Source organism: Sparus aurata, chromosome 24, assembly GCF_900880675.1.
Source record: "Sparus aurata chromosome 24, fSpaAur1.1, whole genome shotgun sequence".
Classification (NCBI taxonomy): domain Eukaryota; kingdom Metazoa; phylum Chordata; class Actinopteri; order Spariformes; family Sparidae; genus Sparus; species Sparus aurata.
This window is the reverse complement of record NC_044210.1, coordinates 19,916,464-19,938,211: the sequence shown is the minus strand read 5'-3', so window position 1 is coordinate 19,938,211 and position 21,748 is coordinate 19,916,464. Positions and strand designations below refer to the sequence as shown.

At 41.1% G+C, this 21,748-nt stretch overlaps 1 protein-coding gene across 1 annotated transcript; it reads left to right on the top strand.

Annotated features, from left to right (window-relative positions):
- The first annotated feature begins 6,013 nt into the window (after positions 1 to 6,013).
- On the top strand, positions 6,014 to 12,166 carry LOC115576537 (protein NLRC5-like). The gene is made up of 6 exons (XM_030409065.1): positions 6,014 to 6,206; positions 7,513 to 7,567; positions 8,838 to 9,221; positions 9,447 to 11,091; positions 11,728 to 11,863; positions 12,158 to 12,166. Exons 3-6 carry the CDS (start codon positions 8,885 to 8,887, stop codon positions 12,164 to 12,166), a joined length of 2,127 nt encoding a protein of 708 aa, XP_030264925.1. The 5' UTR covers positions 6,014 to 6,206; positions 7,513 to 7,567; positions 8,838 to 8,884.
- The last annotated feature ends 9,582 nt before the right edge of the window (positions 12,167 to 21,748 follow it).

Below are 21,748 nucleotides of genomic sequence, written 5' to 3'. Positions count from 1 at the left end.
TCCCAAGTCATTTTTTCTTGAGCAAGTCAAGTCACCTTATTATTGCAATTTAACCTGCAGAATCTGATATTAATAGTGTGAAAAGACAAGATATAAGTAACTGTCAGTAAAAATCAATGGCCAATGTGTCCAACCTGTTTAAAAAATGACAATACTTTGGATTTGCATTGTAATTACTGATATTCAGTAAAATACACAATGGAATCAAACAAAACAGAAATTTACATTTACTCAGCTATTAACCCAAATCAACTTCATATGCTGTTTTTTAACTAGGGGTTACTTCATTTTAAAATCCTATTTATTTCATGTACTGTTTTAACATATGTATTCCATTTTAAATTATATTTACTTACTTTGCTAAATTTTAAAACCATATTTGTGTCATGATCTGTTTTTAAGCAGCATCTACTTTATTTACTAGTGTTTTAGCTTGTAGTAATTACTCAATTTTAAGACAAGTGCTTCATTTAGTCCATCTCAAACAGTATTCATTCAACTTCACAACCTTAGTTACTACTACTACTTTTAAGTGACTTCATCGTGCAATATTTACTTTGCAGGGATGACCCCTGCGTGCACGCGCGCGCACACACACACACACACACACACACAGAGGTAGCGGCCAAATTCACGCAGGCGGCTCACCGTTGCTTAACCCTCTGGACTCTATGCTGGCCATTTGTGTCCACCTCACTTCCTTTTTGTTGATCATTTTAGCTGTGTTAATGCATATGGAATGATATTTCCCAAGGGTCTGGATTTTTGGCTGATCTTTCAATTTTCAAAACCTGCTCTTTAAATATGTCAATATTATACTGTGTATCTACAATTGTACCTTATGGCTCTATCGTGGACACTTTTGGCCAATTGAAACCCATTAAATTAAAATTTACATTTTTTAATTCCTTGTGATTTACAGTATAAAATCATATAATTTAGGTCAAATGGCTTTCATTCTAAACTCAACACTTGAAAATTGTAGTTTTTAATGTTTTTTACCAGATTGTGTCATTTGTCCATTTTTGGGCAAGGGAGCAATTTCAGTTAATATTCTTAGTTTCCACTAGGGGTGTATGATGGCTTCCTGCACTCCAATGGAGCAAATGAATGACACAATTTTGACATAGGTGTGATCCTAAGGATGTCAGGTAATGATGTGTGTTTGTGCATGAAAAAAAAAATTAGTATTAGCAAGATAAAGTGACATAAATTACAGTGTATCATACCATACAAGTTTCAGTGAATTTCTCTTGGTACAGGTTATTGAGCTTTGAGTTTCCAAGGCAAACCTGGCTGTGATGCACAGGTTGAAAACACCTGTAACTTTGATCTTTTCATAAAAAAATGCCACACACAACTACACAATAGCCTTTACATTCTCAAATAGCTGCTCTCCAAAAAAAAGGATCACAGGTCATCTTGACCTCTGGCTTCTGGGGAAACAACAACAAAGTCTGACACTGTTTATAAATCTGTCCTGGAGTTTTTGCAGGTGCAGTCAGTACTAATGCTATAAGTGAGCCTATCAGCTCCCAGATCCTTCTTTATCTGCAAGATGGCAAGAAGGTCATATGCCCTGACTGAAGCACTTGAGTATGTGATTGGCTCAGAGAGTGAAGATGGAGAGAAATCCTCTGTGGTTGAGGAGGAGAAATCTTCTACCCAAGATGAGGACACGTCCTCTCTTGAAGATGATGGGACACCTTCCTCAGAGGATGACAGCAACACCACTGATGACGACTTCCAGCCAGTGCCTGATTCCTCTTCCTCAGGGGAAGAGGACAGTACAGACACAGCGATGGAGGCCGATCAGCTGATGGCAGAGACAGAGGGGCTGGCGGGTGAGTGGATGTCTCGTCATGGGAAAATAATGTGGTTTCCCACTGCTGAAGAGACCCTGCACCACGATCCAGTATCCACTGGTTTCACCCCAGGGCCCACCCTGTATGCAGTTGCCCATATCAGCAACCTGAGGTCTGCCTTTGACCATTTTATTACAGAGGAGATCATTCAGCTGCTGTGCACTAACACAAACCTGCATGGGAGGCGAAGGTGTGAGGATTGGAGTGAAGCGGAGATGAGAGTCTACATTGGGATTCTGATTCTGGCTGGCGTCTACCGCTCAAGACATGAAGCAACACGTGGCATGTGGGATGCCAAGACAGGACGGGCCACGTTTTGTGCCACGATGCCCCTCTACAGCTTCACTCAGATCAGCGCTAACATCTGCTTTCATGACAGGCTCTCCCACCCAGGACGCTTCAGGAATGATAAACTCGCTGCATTTCGCATCCTGTGGGAAAAGTGGGTTGCTTGCCTCCCCCTCTTATTTAATCCAGGGGTTGATGTGTGTGTGTGTTGACGAGAAGCTTGTTGCATTAATAGGTCATTGTGGACTTCGACCAGTTGTGTGCACAGACCTTTTGAAAGGCAGGGGCGAAAGGAAAAAAAAGGGCACATACAGCAAGTTCTTGCGACTGAAGAGGGCACAGTAGCGCGCGTTTTGGCTCCGAGGAGGGCACTTTAGTGCCTGATTTTGTCTCCCAAGAGGGCAGTTTATCATGTTTTAACCAGCCAAGGGGGCAGTTTGTTGTGTTTTGCCAATCAAGAGGGCACTTTAACCCACTTTTTGGCTCCCAAGAGGGCGCTTCAGCGCGCGTTTTGGCTCCCAAGATGGTGCTTCAGCGCGCATTTTGGCTCCCAAGAGGGCACTTTAGCAAGCATTTTGGCACCCAAGAGGGCACTTTAGTGTGCATTTTCCAACAATTAGGCCACTGCCCACCCCCCCATGCACACCACTGACATCTACAATATATCCCCAACAAGCCTGCACAGTATGGCATTAAAATCTGGTTCACCTGTGATGTGGCAACCTCCTATGCCTGGAGCATGGAGATTTACATGGGAAAACCACCCAGTTAATTCTGGAATTGATCAAAATTTTGGATTTCATGATCAGGACTGATGTCAAATTTGAAAAAAGGAGCAAATATTTTCAGTATATAGTGTTTGTATATAGCATTTTGTAAGCAAACAGGAGGTGGACACTTTTGGCCATGCATAAGCTAAGAGGGAGTTTTTATGTTTTTTCTGTCACTGCAAAAAAAACTAATGAAGCATAAAAATCATTGATACTGCTTATTATTGACACACATTAAGCTGCAATCATGGTTAAAGAATAATTTAGGTAGCATGTATTATTTTGCAAAAACATGCTGATTTAATGCTATTCTCCCTTACAAATCATCAGCATTATGTTATCTAATAGGCATTTAAAGGGTTAAAATTCTGAATTTGAATGACATTTTAGTTTTCATGACAAGGCCTGATGCAAATTTAAAAAACTGGTAAAAAAAAATGGAATTTTTTCAATATATATATTAGTTTTATAGCATTTTGAAAATGTAAACAAGAGGTGGACACTTTTGGCCACGAACAAGCTGAGAGGGAGTTTTTTCTACTTTGCCTTCCCTGCACAAAAATAACAATGCATAATAATCAATGTTGGTGTTAATCAGTTACATATCTCAGACTGTGTTATTGATAATACAAGATAAACCGGTGGCACTGAGAAGATAGGCAGTGATCATTTTTGTGGTAGTTTTCCAACAAGCGCATTGTGCAAACAAATTGGCATTTGAGGGGTTAAAAAATTAAAAATGAATACATTTTTTGTACTTATGACAAGAACTGATATTAATTAAACATTTTATGCAGTAAAAGCAGCAAAAAACATACAAAATCCCCAAATTACAGACTCCATTTTTGGCCACGAACAAGCTGAGAGGGTAGTAAAAACGAACAAGGCCAGAGGGTTAAGATAGGCAGGGAAAACACTGGGTAATGATTCGGTGTTGGCGGGCTGGTATGTTATTTAGCTCATGTTGTTGCTCGTTCGTAAAACGTACAGCCAGTCTTGTGATGAACCGGTCGGAAGGTTCGCTCAAGTTGTCTGAGGTTAATGTTGGCAAATTAAAAACAAGAAGTTCCACCAAACCGACCCTCCCCACCCCCACCTCCGTATCATATCAAGCTAAAGTTAGCTAACTACTGACTAGGCTAACAGGATAATATTAGCTAATTGACAAGCACTTACTGGGCAGAATGGCTCTTCAAATGACGAACAAAGTTTGAAGTTCTCGCTTGGCTGTCCGAGATGTTTATGTCGCATGTCTTGCACTGTGCTGTGTGTCTTTTGCTGTCAAAATGGTAATTCCCGAAAGCCGAAGACGATCGCGCTTGGCATCCCACCCCCCCCCCCCCCTATATATATATATATATATATATATATATATATATATATATATATATATATATATATATATATATATTTTTTTTTTTTTTTTTTTTTTTTTTTTTTTTTTTTTAAATTAATGTATTAATTTATATTCAAACTGAAATCATGAACTGAATAACACTCAAGTCATTCAAGTCATTGTGTCTCAAGTCAAGTCCCGAGTCATTAACTTCCGAGTCGAGTCTCAAGTCTTTTATTTTTTTTCAAGTCAAGTCACAAGTCATCAAAACAGCGACTCGAGTCGACTCGAGTCCAAGTCACAGTGACTCGAGTCCCCATCTCTGGTGTCTGACACTGTGTTCTGTCTGGTGATCAGGATGTGACGGCTTCTCTCTCACTTATATTAGTTTGTGCTGAGTTATTTTCCCTTCAGAGAGCCTCTTCATACCTGAGTGTCTCAGTCTGCAGCCTGGGTCCTTCTGTCACAGCTGTTCATCTGTGTTGGATCGCAGGACAGTAAAGAAGCAGCCCGAGGAAGTAGAGATGGTGTCTGACACTTTGTTCAGGAGAGACCAGACGGTTCTGGATCCTTCAGTGTGAACTACAAACACAATCAGAGGTTCTGGAGGTGCCAGCAGACTCAGCTGGTAAGGAAGTCCAGCTCTGTGCTGTAGTGGAGATGGAGAGCTGGCTGAGAGGAAATGTCAGAGAGGAAGAGGAACAGGATCAGTGCCGTCCTGGATGTTCCTCTCAGCCCGCTCTGAGACACACTTTGTCCTCATACAGGTTCTGAGTTTTGTTCACTTTGTGGTTCTTTAAAGTACTCACATCCTTTACTGAAGTAAAAGTAGAAATACTGCAATCTAAAGATATGATGAGTAAAGTAAAAGTACTGAAGTATCAGTGAAATGTACTTAAAGTAAAAGCACTGGTGCACAGTATTATTTACTACTTGTACTGTGATTGTTGTTCAGTTGTTGTGACTGACAAACAGATGTAATTGAATGGGAGCTGACAGTGATGCAGTCTGATACAGCAGTGCTACAACACATCGTCCCTTCATGAAGTTTTAATGTTCAGTCACTGTTGAAACTTCTTCTGACAGGAAATGATTCAACATGTTGCTGCAGATTGTGCTGCTGCTGCTCCTGGCAGCTTTGTGTGTCTCTTATTTCATATAATATTTAGTATCTTGTGATCAGAAGTGAGAATAATTCAAATCTATCATCAGTTTGACCTTCAGAACACAATTATACCTCCAGGATAACTTGTGTTTCACACTGAAGTCCTGCTGTCAGGCTGCTGTTCGGTCCTCAGGCTGTGATTTGTTGTCCAGCAGTGACATCTTGTGGATATTAGTTCACATCACATGACAATAAAAGTTCATTCAGAAATCAAAAGTGAAATTAAGACAAACCTGACAGCAGCAGCAGCAGCAGCAGCAGTGTTTCTGACGCTGTTAGGATTATTAAAACCCTCCTAACACACAGAGAAACTAACTGGACTGAACCTCTGGAGCACAAACTGTCATACAGGTGAGTTTAAGGAAGAAGAGCAGGACAGTTAGAGGACGATAGCATCAAAATCTCTATTTTTTAAACACTAAGAAGGCTCGACACAACATGAAACTTTGCTTGTAGTATCACCAGGGTCTCTACACGTGAACACTATGTTTATTGTTAAACTGTAAAATGTGTACTTCCATTACATATTGTATATGATATCTATCAACTGATATATCAATCTGAATATTACGGGCTGGACACACTGGCATCAATCGATGCTGCAGCAGTACGTCATCTCGGGATTCAGAGTCTGGCAGAATTGAACCGGCGAGACTACTGGCAAAAAATAGAGCAGGAAACTATCTGTGGACAGTCACATGGATATCATACCAGAGCTTCACTACAGTTTTAGTATCTGTATCTGTAGAATATGTCACAGACATGAAGAGAATACACAGCAGGTAAAGGACAGTTTTTGTCTTTCTCTCACTAACTCCCTCGCTCTCATATTTATGATAATTATCAAAGATAAACTCCATGTAAACAGATCGGGCAGGCAGAAGATGGATTGCAGCAGCAACACTGCCTGTGTGAACTCACACGAGAGTGAACCACAGCAGTTCATCAACACAGCCGTCATGCACTAAACAAGCAGGCAGTGCAGACCAGGGTTACTGCCTTATATCTGTGTCGGCATCAGTGTTGGGGCTCGTTACTCAAAAAAGTAATATATTACACATTACACATTACTCTCAAAAATAGTAATGCCTTACATTACATGATTACTCCCTGAAGAAAGTAATTAGTTACATTACTCGTTACAGTACTCGTTACATTCTTTCTACTTGCTCTATAAAATTGCCTGAGATGCATATGATGGAAGTAGAACATACAAAGAAGGAGTGTTCTTTAGGCTCTTTGTTACCATTAAGCCAACAGGCCATTTCTTGAACAACCAACAATCAGATGATTTCACTGTGTCCAATGTTGAAAAGGACAACAGAAGCTTACAAAGGTTTCCTGTCTGTTGGCGAGCATCCGCTCCGCGTTATGTGTATTTTGCTCAGTATGTTTTGAAAAGACGGCGATTCCACCATGGAAACGGGCAACATTTCCTCCACAATATATGCGGCTACAAGCCCATCTATCTCCACTTTTGTTGCTAATTTTTGCTCAAAGTCAAGCCTTGCCTGTATTGTTGGTGTCGGACTCGGCAACATCTCTTCAGCATCACTGTCGGTCCGATCTTTGGCAGCCACTAGCTTCATGCTAGCATGTTGCCCCTGCAGGTGCCTCAGGTTAGAGGTTGTGTTGGTAGCGGTGGATAGCTGTTTCTGCCCCGGACTCAGCTGTTAAAATTGATTAACCTAGCAATGTAACGTAAGCAACGAGCTTGGCGAACTGTAATGTGATTACTACATTCAGAACAGTAATGCCTTACACTACTCGTTACTGAAAAAAGTAATGGGATTACAGTAACGCGTTACACCCAACACTGGTTGGCATCAGCCGCTAAAATCCCGTATCTGTTAGGCTCAGATACAATTCGGATGGATCAGACAATTTAGAACTGGTTCTCAACAGTACCGGTTATTGATACCCATTAATAAAAGTAAATGTTATCGTTTATAGTAAACCTTGATGGTAGTTAATCTCAGGATGTCGCACCACCAACCAACCAATCAAGCATGCCATCTTTATCTGGGACTCTCTTCTGATTCGATGATATCATGTGATTGTTTTCTGTTCCTTTTTCTTCGTGATCAGGAAAACCTCAAACCAGAGACACTGAATGGAGTCTATCATCAGCAGAGACCTCTGTGTAAGTGTTTCTCTCTGATATACTGTCTGCTTGTGTCTGTGTATGATGTTGTCTCAGCATGTCTGTTTTCTTCATTAATGTAGTATAAATGTAGTTCAATCAATCAATCAAACTTTATAGAACTTTAACACAGCAAAGTAACACAGTGTTTCACACAGTGAGAACAATAAAAACCACACAGAGACAGTCAGTACATACAAAGTAAGCAACAGTAAGCAATTAAAACAGGAACTGAGGAAACACTGTCTTGAGTGAAACACATAAACAAGGAACAATACAGGAAGAAGACACATTTATTAAGTACTGAGTTAAATGCTGTAAATTTATAACAAATAATTGCAGTAGAGTAGGGTCAGGAAGTCTGAGACCACCAGTCAGAACACCCCCATCCAGCACCCGTCCCAACACCACCCTCTCCACCACAAGCCCAGCAATCGAAACAAGAAGCCAAATCCACAAGAAGTGCACTGTAATCTCAGGGTATACCATGAGCCACGAGGCCCAGCACAAACCCACAGAGTCCAAGCCTCACTGTACATGTTGCCATCCAAGCAAAAGGCAGAAAACACCAGACCTCAAGACACCCCAAAATCCATGCACACTACCCGAAAGACTCAATCTCTACCCATACCACCATCTGTAATGGAAAAGACAGCATCACATATGAAAGAACTGCTAAACAGAAGCATCCAGACCAGTGGTTCATACTTTTATTTGGGGGTCCTAGTAGAATAAGTTTACATGCTTTAATTTCATCTGGCAATGGGAGCCACAACACCTATCAACATGTTCACATTCTGACCCAGAGTCAGGGAGTCAGCACAACAATTTAACAAAGACTCAGTACTTGCGGGTACAAATTAGAGATGATTACTACCATTACCATCACCCAACAAAACACATCTTAGATATTTTTGGGGGTTTATTTGTTTTGTTTTTTTGTCTTTCTTTTTTTCCACAATCACCTCTGATTTGGTGGAAATGAATCCTCAGCTCACACAGTAAGATATGAAAACATTCCAGCTCTAGGAATCTCAGAGGCTGTGTTAAATCTGAATCTGGTCTCTAGCCGTTTCCTAGGGAGTCTGCTGAGCCCAGTCGAGCTGAGCCGTGTTGCCCATTGTTAAGCACCAGTAGTAGTGATGTTAGACTGTTGAGTGTTTAATCAGCTGCAGGATGTTTTGACAGTCTTTGACATTTGATGCAATAAACAATTACAAAACAATTGTTGTAATTAACACTTTCTTCAATGTGGTATTTTGTTTTCCAGATCATTGAAGTTGGATCTGTCTGGAGAATATACAGACATCAGGACACATGGCTTGTACAACACAGTCTGCCTTAGAGTACGTCACAAGTGCCAGACCCCACCTTGTGAGAGAATTAAAGAGTCTCTCAGTGATTGTGGAGAACTTGTTTCAGCAGGGAGTTTTCAGTGATGAAGAGGTCAGTGAAATTGAGGCAGGAAGAAATGACTTTGATAAATCCAGGAATCTACTGGACTCAGTCAGAAAGAAAGGGGAAGCAGCCTGCTACGAGTTCCTCAAGATTATTGACATGACGAGGAAAAGGACCTTAGAGAAAACCATGCACCACTGGATCAGCTGCTTTCCTTTAAGGGAAGACACAGAAATGGATACAAACTACCTACAAGGTATTCAGAAGCAGAATTCTGGGGCGCGTAGGTAGTCGAGTGTTTAAAGTGCATGCCACGTGGCATTAATAGTGTGTCACATTGTCATTGTTTATCTTTTATGTTCTGAGTTTAGTAATGCACATTAATGTATATATGTGCAAATATTTCTAACTTGTGTAATTTTTAATGTCATAGCAGTTAAATCATGGTGCATTAATTGACTCATTGTTGTTTTTATTTTAGGCTCCAGGCCGTGCCACCAATATCAGGCAAAGCTGAAGTTAAAAGCACAAAAAATATCAAAAGAGTTTTGGAAATCCAACAAAAGTCTGTTTGGACAAAACAAGCCTGATCTGTCGTACACTTCACTTGTATTAGACACACAAGGAAGTGTTTCTCCATCTAAAATAAAGAAATTGAAGAGCAAGAAAAGCAAGATGAGTCGCCCTAAAAAGATGAAGACGTACATCCCTGAGGACAGATCAGAAATGTCCCCCAGTAAACTGCTGGAATTAAATGAAGACATTCTCTTGGTTGGTAAACCTGGAATCGGAAAGACTGCTCTCTGTCATGAACTGTTGAAACTCTGGGCAGAAAGAGACTCCAAGAAACTGAATTACATGTTTTACTTTGACATGAGAGAAAAATCACACATCACGAAGGACATGAGCTTGGAGGATCTTCTTTTCAATGTGTTCAGTGAACCAGATGAAGGCAAAGAAGAGGTCTTAGACGATATAAAGGAGAACTCTGACAGTGTGACAATCATCTTTGATGGAGTCACAGACCTCTCTTCTTCAGTGGTGCAGAGAATTGTAGAGAAGGACCTACTACCTCATGCCAAGGTGATCGTCACCTGCAGACCAGATGATGAAGAAGACTTGTTCTCTGGCGACAATCTCAGAGTGGAAGTGAAAGGCTTCAGTGAGCAGAGCGTCAGAACATACATAGCTGAGACTCTTGGTGAAGAACAGGGAAATGTGTTGAGAAACGTGGAGTTGTTGACTCTCTGCCATGTCCCAATGTACGCACTGATGGTAGCTGCCTGCTTTTCATTTCAGACACCTGAAGACTCTCCACAGCCAAACAGTATAACTGAGATCTACATCAATATCGTTCGTTTCTGTCTTCAGATAAACAGCAACAGAACAAAAAAGAAAAATCTGAACTCCTTCATCAGCAACAAGAGTGAGGAGTTACTGTCTTTGGCTGAGGCAGCTTTTCATGCAACTGAAGGAAAAACTGTCAACTTGACAGAATTTCAGTGTGAAGACAGCTGTGTCCTCTCCTTCCTGAAACCTCTGGTTCTCAAAGTCGCTCTCACTGAGACAAAAACCACATACGCATTTCTTCACTACACGATGCAGGAGTTTTTTGCGGCGCTGTGGCTCCTGAAGAATCCAGATAAAATCAAGGATGTTTTCCAGCAGTGCCTCACTGAGGAGAAGAAACACATGAAACATCTGATCCCATTCATGTGTCGATTGTTGACTGATAAGAGCCCCAGTTTGATGAAGTGTCTGATTCCAGATCAGCAGCTCAAGAACACATCTGAGTGGTTCTTTGAGGAAATGATAAACACATTTTCCCCTCATCTGTGTAAGAAAGACAAGGCTGGTCCTGAGGACAGTGGGCTTGATGTGGACATACTGTTCTACTGCCAGTGCTTGTATGAGTCCCAGAGTCCTGAACAATGTGTCAACTTTCTGGACAAACTGGACTACGATCTTGATCTCAGTGGAGAGAGTCTCAGTCCTTACTCCTGCTGTGCTGTGGCCTACGTGGTCACTCAGTCAAAGAAGAGGAAAATATGGCTGAACCTTGAGGGCAGTGAGCTGTCAGAGCAAGGAATGAGACGACTGTTTGGATGCCTTCAAAATGTCCAATGGTAAGTGTGAGCATGTTTCATATTACTGCTGAGGTGACAACATGCATGGTCTCCAGATTTCCCAAATCCTAATCTGATTGAGCATCAATGTGATGTCCTGGAACAAGTTTGATCCACGGAGTCCTTCTGATCCGCTGGTCCTTTCAAGATATTTGGAATTTGGAGGCCAAGTTGACGCCTTGAGCTTTCTGTCATGTTTCTCTGGTCATTTCTGTGCAGTGTTCACAGTGTGTCAGGGCGAATAGTCCTGCTGGGGGTCGCACAATGATTTGGGAGTGCCGTTGACATGAGGGAGGGTACTTGGCCTGCAGACATGTTTTCTGTGTGATTTGTCCTGAGTGATATCCACAGGAATGTTCAGACCCAAGATGGCTTTTGGTGATGCTGAGTTGGAAATGAATTTAACTAACGGATCTCCATCAAAGAATTCAATAGATTTTAAATACTTGAAACTTCTCTAAGGCCTCATAATGCTTAGATAATAAAAAACAAACATGTTATCAGTCAATTAATTGTTTTACTATAAAATCTTTGATCTCTTACATCGCCACCGAGTTTGTTTTCCTTTTATTATTGCAGTGTCAGAAATTCTTCAAAAGAAAACACTGTTTGATACCTCTGTTTATTATCATGCAGCTCCAGGACGACCAACAGAGGTCTACGACTGCAGGAACAGGAACAATGTCGTGGGACACCAGAGAGGAAATCAAAGCAGCTGTTACTGGATTTATGCCTGAAAGCAGCACTTCACAAAGCAGAGAGCTTTCATGATGTAGTGAATACTCTCTTCTCACTGTTTTCTGTTGACAATGACTTAACTAATGTCCTTCTGGATTTTTATCAACATGTTGTGAGTGAACGGTCGTTTAGTGTCATTCCAAAGCTGATGACACTTTTCCAGTCAGCTCCTGCAGTCTGGTCCATAAACCTCTCAGAGAGAAAGAGCTCCATCCTCCTGGAAGTGCTGAAACTCACATCAGAGAAGAAACAAGTGAAGCTGACAGGCTGCTCACATGAAGAGAGTGAAGTGAGGAGTTTCCTACAGTGTCTGCCTCATATCTCACAGCTCAGGTAAATGGTCTTGGTTTTTTCATTACTTCTGTTTTCATCTACTTTGAATTTGTTTGCATGCAGATAAAATTATAAACAATTTCAGTCTACAGTTTAATCTCATAGAAATATTATTTATTGATATATTACATGTTTCATCAATCTTCTTGATTTCAGTTTCGGGCCTCAGTCAGCAGAACCTGCAGAAGAAATCAGGTTCTTTGGGAATCTGTTGTGTGCAGCAGCAGAGAGAGAACAGCAGACAGGAGAGAAGATACTGGAGCTGTTATCATCAGTGTGCACATATCAAACATTCCCTCTGAAAGTGAAATGGTGGGATTTCCTGCTGGATCTGTACTCTTATCACCCTGAAACTGCCCTGAGAGTCCTTCCATCATTACAGTCAGTTTTCCAGTCAGCTCCTGCAGTCTGGTCCATAAACCTCTCAGAGAGAAAGTGCTCCATCCTCCTGGAAGTGCTGAAACTCACATCAGAGAAGAAACAAGTGAAGCTGACAGGCTGCTCACATGAAGAGAGTGAAGTGAGGAGTTTCCTACAGTGTCTGCCTTATATCTCACAGCTCAGGTAAGTCTGTCAACAACCAATTTTGGTAAATGCTTTTAAATTTGCACTTCAAATTAATTAACTCTTTGTATGAAGACTTGTGTTCTAAATAATGGTGTGTCAGTTTTTAGTGTTGGATAAATTCTAGCATCACAGACAATGCCTTTTCATATATTTGTATTGTGTTTCTTTTTTTGTATATCTTTTTTATTAATTATGTTTCACCTTTTATTCACATTTACAACACATTTTTTTTTACATTCATTCACCCCTTCGAGAGAATCCCATCCCCCTGCCCCCCCTCCAAAGTTGAACATTCAGCACAGCAGTCAGTCACAAGCATGGTAGAATATCATATGGCAGTAGTGACAACAAAAATTAATAACATAAACTGGAAAAATAAGCATACATTACAATGATTAAGAAATTATATAGAAAATAAACTAACAAGTAAAAATAGTAAAACAGACAGCAAAACCTCTCCTTTAATATTCAACTGATAGGCCTATTCCTTGGTCTGGGAAGAACCTTCCAAAATATGTTAGATATTCTAGGTCCTACGTAATCGAGAAATGGGGTCCATATATGATAGAATAAACCAGTTTTCCCTCTGGACCAGTATGTTAGATATTCCATGGGTAAAAGGTCGAATATTACTTTATGCCAATCTAAAACTGTGGGTGACTTATTTGAAATCCATTTCAACAATATAGTTTCACATGCAGCATATGTTAAAACATTCCACAGTTTCTGACAATGAGATCTTTTTATCTGTGGGTGTGGTAATCCCAACAACAAATACACTGGGTCCAGGTCCAACTCCTTATTAAAAACCAAATCTAATTTCAAAGCCACTTCTTTTTTTTTTAAAGATTTTTTTAAAAAGATTTTTTATGGCATAGACACCTTTATTAAGCAGCAGACAGATATGAAAATATGGGAGAGAGAGGGGGATGTGACATGCAGCAAAGGACCTCCGGCCAGAATCGAACCGGTGTCAGCTGCCTATATGGAATGCGCTCTAACCACTCGACCACCTGTGCGCCTCAAAGCAACTAATACTCAGAAATCCTAGATATGCCCACAGGTCCAAACAATATGTATAAAGCTACCAACTTCCTTATTACATTTCATACACAGAGCTGATTCCTTTGGGTCCATCTTATGTCTGAGTTCAGGCGATATCTGAAGGCGATGTAGTAGTTTAAATTGTGATTCCTTTGCTCGCATTTGTAAAGCGTCAGCGAAAGCCTCAAAGAGCAAGCTGGAGAAGGGATTTAGCATGTACGCAAATTCATATGTGTTTGAATATTAGGGTGAGTCTCCTATACTTGTAGCTTTGTGGTTGGGATAGCTAGAAGCTATGGTGCTAGGCTAGTTACAGTTAACAGTTACAATAGTAAACATTGAGCCTACTTGCGGAAAATGACATATGACAGTACAGCACATAACTGAATTATTGTTGTAAACTTGCTTTAGTACATTTTGCTTTAATCTGTGTTTGCCATTCTAAGTGTCAAATGAAAATGCGTCTCATGTACTTTTGTCTTTGTGGTTGGGATAGCAAGAAGCTATGGTGCTAGCTAGGCTGGTTGCAACAGTAAACATTGCGCCTACTCACGGACAATGACATACCAGGCGGCAATTGTGGACAGGCGTTTATTTCCTTCCTCTCAAAAATCCAGGACGAAAATGTCACAAACTTGGCCAGCTTCAGAGTGTCCGAGGAGGACAGCAACAGGGCCAGGCTGCCTGGTTAGGGAGGAAGAAGGCTAGTGAGGAGCTCTGTTAAGTGACTGAAACAAATAAACGCCCTGGCTATTATTTGGTATTTTACAGTATGTCATTGTCTGCGAGTAAGCTCAGAGTTTACTGTTGCAACCAGCCTAGCTCCCACCAAAGCTTCTTGTTATCCCAACCACAAAGACACAAGTATAGGAAACTCACTTAAGATCTTTTTTATATATATATATATATATATTTGGCCCTTTATGGCTTTATTGATAGAACGGCAGGAAACAGGGAGAGAGAGAGGGGGAGGGACACGCAGCAAAGGGACCCGGGACCCGGGAGTCGAACCTGGGTCCGCTGCAGACCCTCGGCACATGGGACGCACGCTCTAACCACTGAGCTAAACGGCGCCCCAAGATCTGACTTACTCACGCTTGTTCGTGCGGTACAGTGCCTTCACCATCCAGTGTGTTTGTAAATGCCATAGCTTCTTCCGGCTTGACAAAGGACTTGGAAGTGTTATTCACGGTGATCCTCAGAGTTGCAGGATAATCTAGGCCATAGGTGTGTAGTCCGAGAGACTGGAGCCTTCTTCTGGCCTCGTCAAAAGCCAGACGTTTCCTCTGAGTTCCGCTGGAAATGTCCTGGAAAACAAAGACCCTGCTGTCCTCTAAACGGACATCCGTCTCCCCGCCTGGCCGCCTCCATCACCCAGACCCAATCGCTGCAGTGGTGAAATCTTACAATCATAGCGCGGGGGTGAGGTCTGTTTGGGTCGGTTCCCCTCCTTGTTGGCCCCCGACACCCGGTGCGCCCTTTCCAGCTTTATTTTCCCGTCTTTGGTGGTCAGCGTCAAAATTTTGGGAAGCCACGACTCCATGAACTGCACGTCAGAGGAGCCCTCTGACGTGCAGTTCGCTCCTGCAGCGAGACCACAGCTTTTCCACAACATTTCTCCGTCCCGCCATTTACGTCCTCCACCTCGGAGATGCGTTGTTCAGCTTCCCCAACACGCTTGATTGTGTCTTGCATCTCTTTCGATATGTCTCCAATCTTATGCAGAAAAGAGTCAGACTTAGCCTCTGTAACCTCGGATATGTTTGCCGTGAATGTGGCCATGGCTTTGGTCATTGCTGGGCTCAAAACTCCGGTCTCCTCAGTCTCTGCGCCACCATCTTGTGCCCTCTCAGTGTTGCTAGCCGCAGCATTCTTCTTCTCCTGTGCCTTTCTCACAGTTTTTGAAGCCATTTTAACAAAAGCTTTACCCCAAAAGTGGTCCAGTGACATCAGCTAAATTTCAGCAAGTGCATTTATCGAATTCGGCTGAGTTAATCATCAGTATCAGGATATGTTTGCCTCGACAATGCCGGAGCTCACACCAAACGCTGCTACTCGGTCCGCATCACCGGAAGTCCCCCTTGTATTTCTTTTTCAACAATATTATATTTACACTTTGTTTCTTTATCCACATTTCTTAAAGATTTCTGATATTAGTTTGTGTTCTAGTAATACTTACGGTGCGTTCAGACCAAATGTGAAGAGAATATTGGCCTCATGTCACATGCTCAAGTATTATTACAGGATTATTGATATCAGTTTGTGTTACTTCACCGTCTGGAGCTGAATCTGGATTAAAGCAGCTTCCAGCTCTACCTGAGGCTGACGGGTGCCCAGTTCTCAGCCACAGAGATTCTGTCCATCTGTCTCCAGTGAGTGGCAGTTTCTTAGTAGGTGTGTTAAATCAATTAACTATAAATGTGACCAACAAGTAGACATAGACTGAATGAATCTGTCTTACCACATTGGTATGAACCCAGAACAAAGAGATTTTCTGTTATCTGATGCAATAAATAGATCAAAAGATGCTGAAATAACATCGTAATGCCGCCTTGTAAAAAGCCTGAATTTGACTTCCGGGGTGACCACCTGCAAGATGGCGGCATAACAAAATTGCTCCCGTCCAACCCTGACGAGATATCGCCGAAAAACCCCGAAAAACTCACTATTTGTCCATCGAACTTGTTACATCTTGAAAGGGGTGCTTAATGGCAACCAGGAACAAATCCAAGAAAAACACAACGCAGCAAGCAAAGCAGGACGAGCTAAAACGCCGACACATCCCAGAGGCTAACGTGAGTGATAACGCTAGCAAGCTAGCAGAAGCAACCACACCGCAAACTATGTCTGGTGAGGAGAGCGTGCACTTGGACACGATCCTCCAGGAGCTGAGAGGTTTTCGTCAGGACAACAGAGAGCAGTTGGAAGAAATAAAGAAAGAAATTGTAAAAACAAACACCAGACTGGACGAGGCTGAAGGCAGGATAACAAAAGCGGAGGAGAGAATTCAGAATATGGAGGACATCCTGAAAGAGAATGCTTCAGCTCCAAACCAAACTGGAAGAAAAAATAACCGACCAAGAAAGCCGATCCAGGCGGGACAATGTAAGGATATATGGCATACCAGAGGGAACAGAAAAAGAGGCCTCATCCATGATCTCCTTTGTGGAGAAGCTACTCCGGGAAAACCTTGATATTCCTGCGGACACACCACTGCAAATTGAGAGAGCCCACCGCGCACTCGGACAGCAGCCACCGGATGATGCACAGCCAAGATCCATCCTAGTAAAATTCCTTAGCTTCAGAACTAAGTAAACAATACTCCGCCAGGCATGGCAAAAGAGAGGTTTCATATGGCACGGGAAGAAGATAAACTTGGACAATGACTACGCCCCACGTATTCTCCAAAAGCGCAGGGAATACGCAGAAATACGGAAGGTTCTGAAAGAAAAACAAATCCCGTTCCAGACCCTTTACCCGGCTAAGCTCAAGGTCAGACACGGCGATGGAATCCGAGTATACGAGACGGCCGGGGAAGCTTCGCAGGACCTATCAAGGAGGGGGCTCCCGGTTGAAATCATCAGGCCCGCGGAGACGCTCATGGACCAGCTACAGCAGCTGTCCTGGGAGAGACCCCGCCGACGCAAGGATAGACGACCGACTCACACCTCAGAGGCGAACTTTAAAGAAAAACTGCAAGTCTTCAGAAGAGAGTCATCTACGTCGTGAAAGATCGGTCATTGATCTCTCTTATCCTGCTTTGTAGGTAAAACAAAAAAAAAAACAAAAAAAACAAAACACTCATTATGACAAGCTTGAAATTTAAACTGGGTGAGCTAGGCACTACAATAGTACAAGAAATCATTCAATTCCATCCTGCTATCTTGGTAAATGAAAACAAAGCTATAATGACAGGGAAGCAACGGGACATTTGGTCGCAACTATCTTCAACAAGGGCCCTCTCGATCTGTCCCGAGAGAGGGGCTTTCCCTTGGAGCCTTATGTAAAAGGCTCAAGCAGCGTCCCTAAAAAGACCCCTATGTTGGAAGTCACCAAAGACACTTATCTTCTCTTGTTATCATGTTCCTTTTATACTGTGTTAACAAGGTTCTGTTGTTGTTTACTCTCTATTCGTTCATATGGAGAGGGGAATGCTTTTCATATCCATGAGTGTGAAATCAAGCTTGACCAGTCAAATGCAAGATAGTCCAATAAGAATAATTTCTTTTATTGTCAACGGGATGCTTAATCCAGTCAAGAGAGGGAAAATCATATCAAAATTAAGGAGGGAAAAAATTCTCCAAGAAACTCACCTCAGTGAAATTGAACATAATAAACTAAAGAAAATGGGCTTTAAACATGTGTATTCATCCTCTTATAAATCAGGTCTCAGAAGGGGAGTGGCCATTCTGATTGCAAGTGCTGTAAATTATGAACACCTGTCTGAATTTAGAGATAAAGAGGGGAGATATATTCTGTTAATAGGTAAAGTGGAAGGAAACCTAGTGAGTTTGCTTAATGTATATGCTCCCCCAGGCAGTGGATGGTCGTTTTACAGACAGATGATAGAATTAATGACATCAAAAGGTCAGGGGACCGTCATATGCGGGGGTGACTTAAATACACCTTTAATTCCAAAATTAGACTCTTCAGGGGGGAACCCAGACTTCAGTGGTAATAGTAAAAAGATAAATAATTTGATGAAAGAGACAGGTATTATAGACGTATGGAGAGAAATATATCCATCCAGTCGGGACTATACTCATTATTCATCCCCACGGTACATACTCGAGGATAGACTATTTTTTAATCTTTAAGAGTGATCTCCATAGAGTAGCGCATTGCGATATTGGTCCAATCGCTCTGTCGGACCACAGTCCCATATATATGTCAGTACATCTTAACAATAAACCGAGGACAACCTCTTGGAGATTAAATTCAAATATGTTAAATAATGTACAAAGGTATTCTTCAATGTAAATCAGATAACTCACTCTATATAAAAATGAAATGGGAGAAAGAGGGTAATTTTGACATCTCTGAGGGGAGTTGGCAAAAAATGTGTGCATTACAATGGAGTTCAACTAGTTCTTCCACGTGGCGTGAATTCTGCTGGAAAAATATTGTACGATTCTTTATTACTCCACAGCAAAAAGCACATTTTGGAGATGGCAGCAGTTGTTGGAGGCTCTGTGGGGAAAACAATGCCAATCACTTCCACATATTTTGGAGCTGCCAGGTTCTTACCCCCTACTGGCAAGAAATACACAAACACGTTAACAATGTATTTGGTAGTAGTATTCCTCTCAGATGTGATACTATTTACATGGGTGATATCCAATTAGACAGGTGGAGTAATAATGACAAGAAACTTGCTCATATACTTCTGGCAGCAAGTAAAAAGGCTGTCACAAGGAGATGGCTAAAATCAGACCCACCAACTATTGAAGAGTAGATAGAAATAATACATGAGATTTATGTTATGGAGCGACTATCATTTTCCCTCAGGATCCAAAAAGAAAGATTCTACCTGATTTGGACCAAGTGGACCGAATACATCAAACCAGTTAGATCAGACTTTAATTGACATGACACTATATTTGAAGAGATGTTGACATAATTAACAGATGTATGTTTTAGACACAGTAAGAAATGAAGGTATGGACACTGATAAGAAACGATGTGTGTGTAAGCTTCTGTTTGATCTTGCTTTATGTATGCATGTTTGGGGATATATGTGGGTGTGTGTAGGTATATATGTAGATATATGTATGCAGGAATATGTTGATTGTTTATATTCTTTATCATAAGGACTCTGGTGAACCATGGAGTGAAGAGCTTCCCATGTTCGACTATATATAGTTAAATATGCCCTATTGTTTAAAAAGAAAAAAAAAAAAAAAAAAAGAAGGGGGCAATAATTGGATAAATAGAAGAATGAAAAGTCTCAAAATATGTTGTGTGACTTTATCGGTAGTACAGCTGAAACTGTGTGAGAGAATGTGAGTAAAATATAAAAAGCCTGAATTCATGCTTCATCAGGTCAGTCAGCCAGATGACGAGCAACAAACAAAACTTTTAAAATGGTCGTTACCTGAATGGGGTTTGGATTGATCAGGACTTTGCTGTGCTGAGACATATTTCCATAACTTACCAAGTAGTCCGACTTCTTCGCTCACTTTCCTCCACGACAGCTCCTGTTTTGTCCTGTCTCAGTAGAGTAGATATGTTATCATGCTGCTCTGAATGTCTGCAAACATTTTTCATTGACTTTGTATGAATTCTAGATGTCCAAATAATTTTCCTTGCGTTTGGTCTGAATGCTGATTAGAGAGCAGACTTTATGGATGGGAAGTGGAAATCATAACCAACAGAAGCCACTGCTGATACAGTGTCTGATAAACAGACTGTTGGATACAAACTGATGCCAGAAACCAAAGACAGAGGTCCCACTGCAGCAGAACAACACAACATTAGACTTTAATATCAGATTTGGAAAGTAACTACAGTGAGTACATTTACTCAAGTAATATACTGAGGTCCAATCTTAGACTTGATTATTTCCATTGTGTTCTTGGTTATGTTGCCAGGCTGGTGCTCTTTGCCTCACTAATTGTATTTTACTGATATTTTCACTTGTTACTTTGCAGTATAAGATTTTAAATACACACGATGAGTTTCCAAAATGTAAACCTTCATTATACATTAAATAACCAAACAGTAGTTAAACTAAAGAAGTTACTATCAGCTTCACCACGACCAGCTACAGCATTATGATGCTCCAATTATATTTTGTGTCATGATTGCCAATTAATTCTTGATTCAGTAAATGGAAAGGTGTAGTGTATCGTAACTGATGCTCTTGTTCCACTTTGTATATTTATATTTTGTGAGTATATTTCACACTTATAAGTCACACACAATGTAAAATTATATCAAGTTGAAGCACTAAAAATATGCAGTGATTTTAGAAACAGGATCAGTTTTTGTGAGTCAGTAAAAGTTGAACTATGATGTTCAGCCTGCTCTGATGAAAGAGGCGTTTTAGATTTAAATGTATGTTTATACTGAACTGTGTTGTTGTATTTATTGAGATGAGATCAAATCATCACAAATGTTTCCTTCTCTTTAGTTTTGTTCCTGATCAGACAAAACCTTCACAAGAAATCAGGTTCTTTGGGCATCTGTTGTGTGCAGCAGCAGAGAGAGAACAGCAGCCAGGAGAGAAGATACTGGAGCTGTTATCATCAGTGTGCACATATGAAACATTCCCTCTGAAAGAGAAATGGTGTGATTTCCTGCTGGATCTGTACTCTTATGACCCTGAAACTGCCCTGAGAATCCTTCCATCATTACAGTCAGTTTTCCAGTCAGCTCCTGCAGTCTGGTCCATAAACCTCTCAGAGAGAAAGAGCTCCATCCTCCTGGAAGTGCTGAAAATCACATCAGAGAAGAAACAAGTGGAGCTGACAGGCTGCTCACATGAAGAGAGTGAAGTGAGGAGTTTCCTACAGTGTCTGCCTCATATCTCACAGCTCAGGTAAGACTGACTAATAATATGTTGTCAACATCATTATGTGACTCACTTAAGAGGTGTTTATTAAATCGTATAATCTCCAGTGTTTAGAAAACAAGTGAATTGATTGTTATTTACAAAAATCATCAGATAAAGATGTAATTGGTAGTTAGAAATAAAATTGTCCGGAAGTTATATGCTCATTTGCAGGGCTGATTGCATTCCGGCACAGTGCCGGATCTCCAGCGTTGGGACGGTGGGGAAAAAAGTTTGGGTCATCATGCTGTAATATTTATACTGATGTCATAGGCTACAGAGGGAGTAAAAAAATTGTTCTCTGGTTATAATGCTCTCACACAGCCATCATGAACTCCCCTGCATGGGCTTGAAATGAAGATTTGTCCGCTATTGTAAAGTTAAAGAAATACTATTTTCATTATTTGTTTCAAGAGAGGAGTT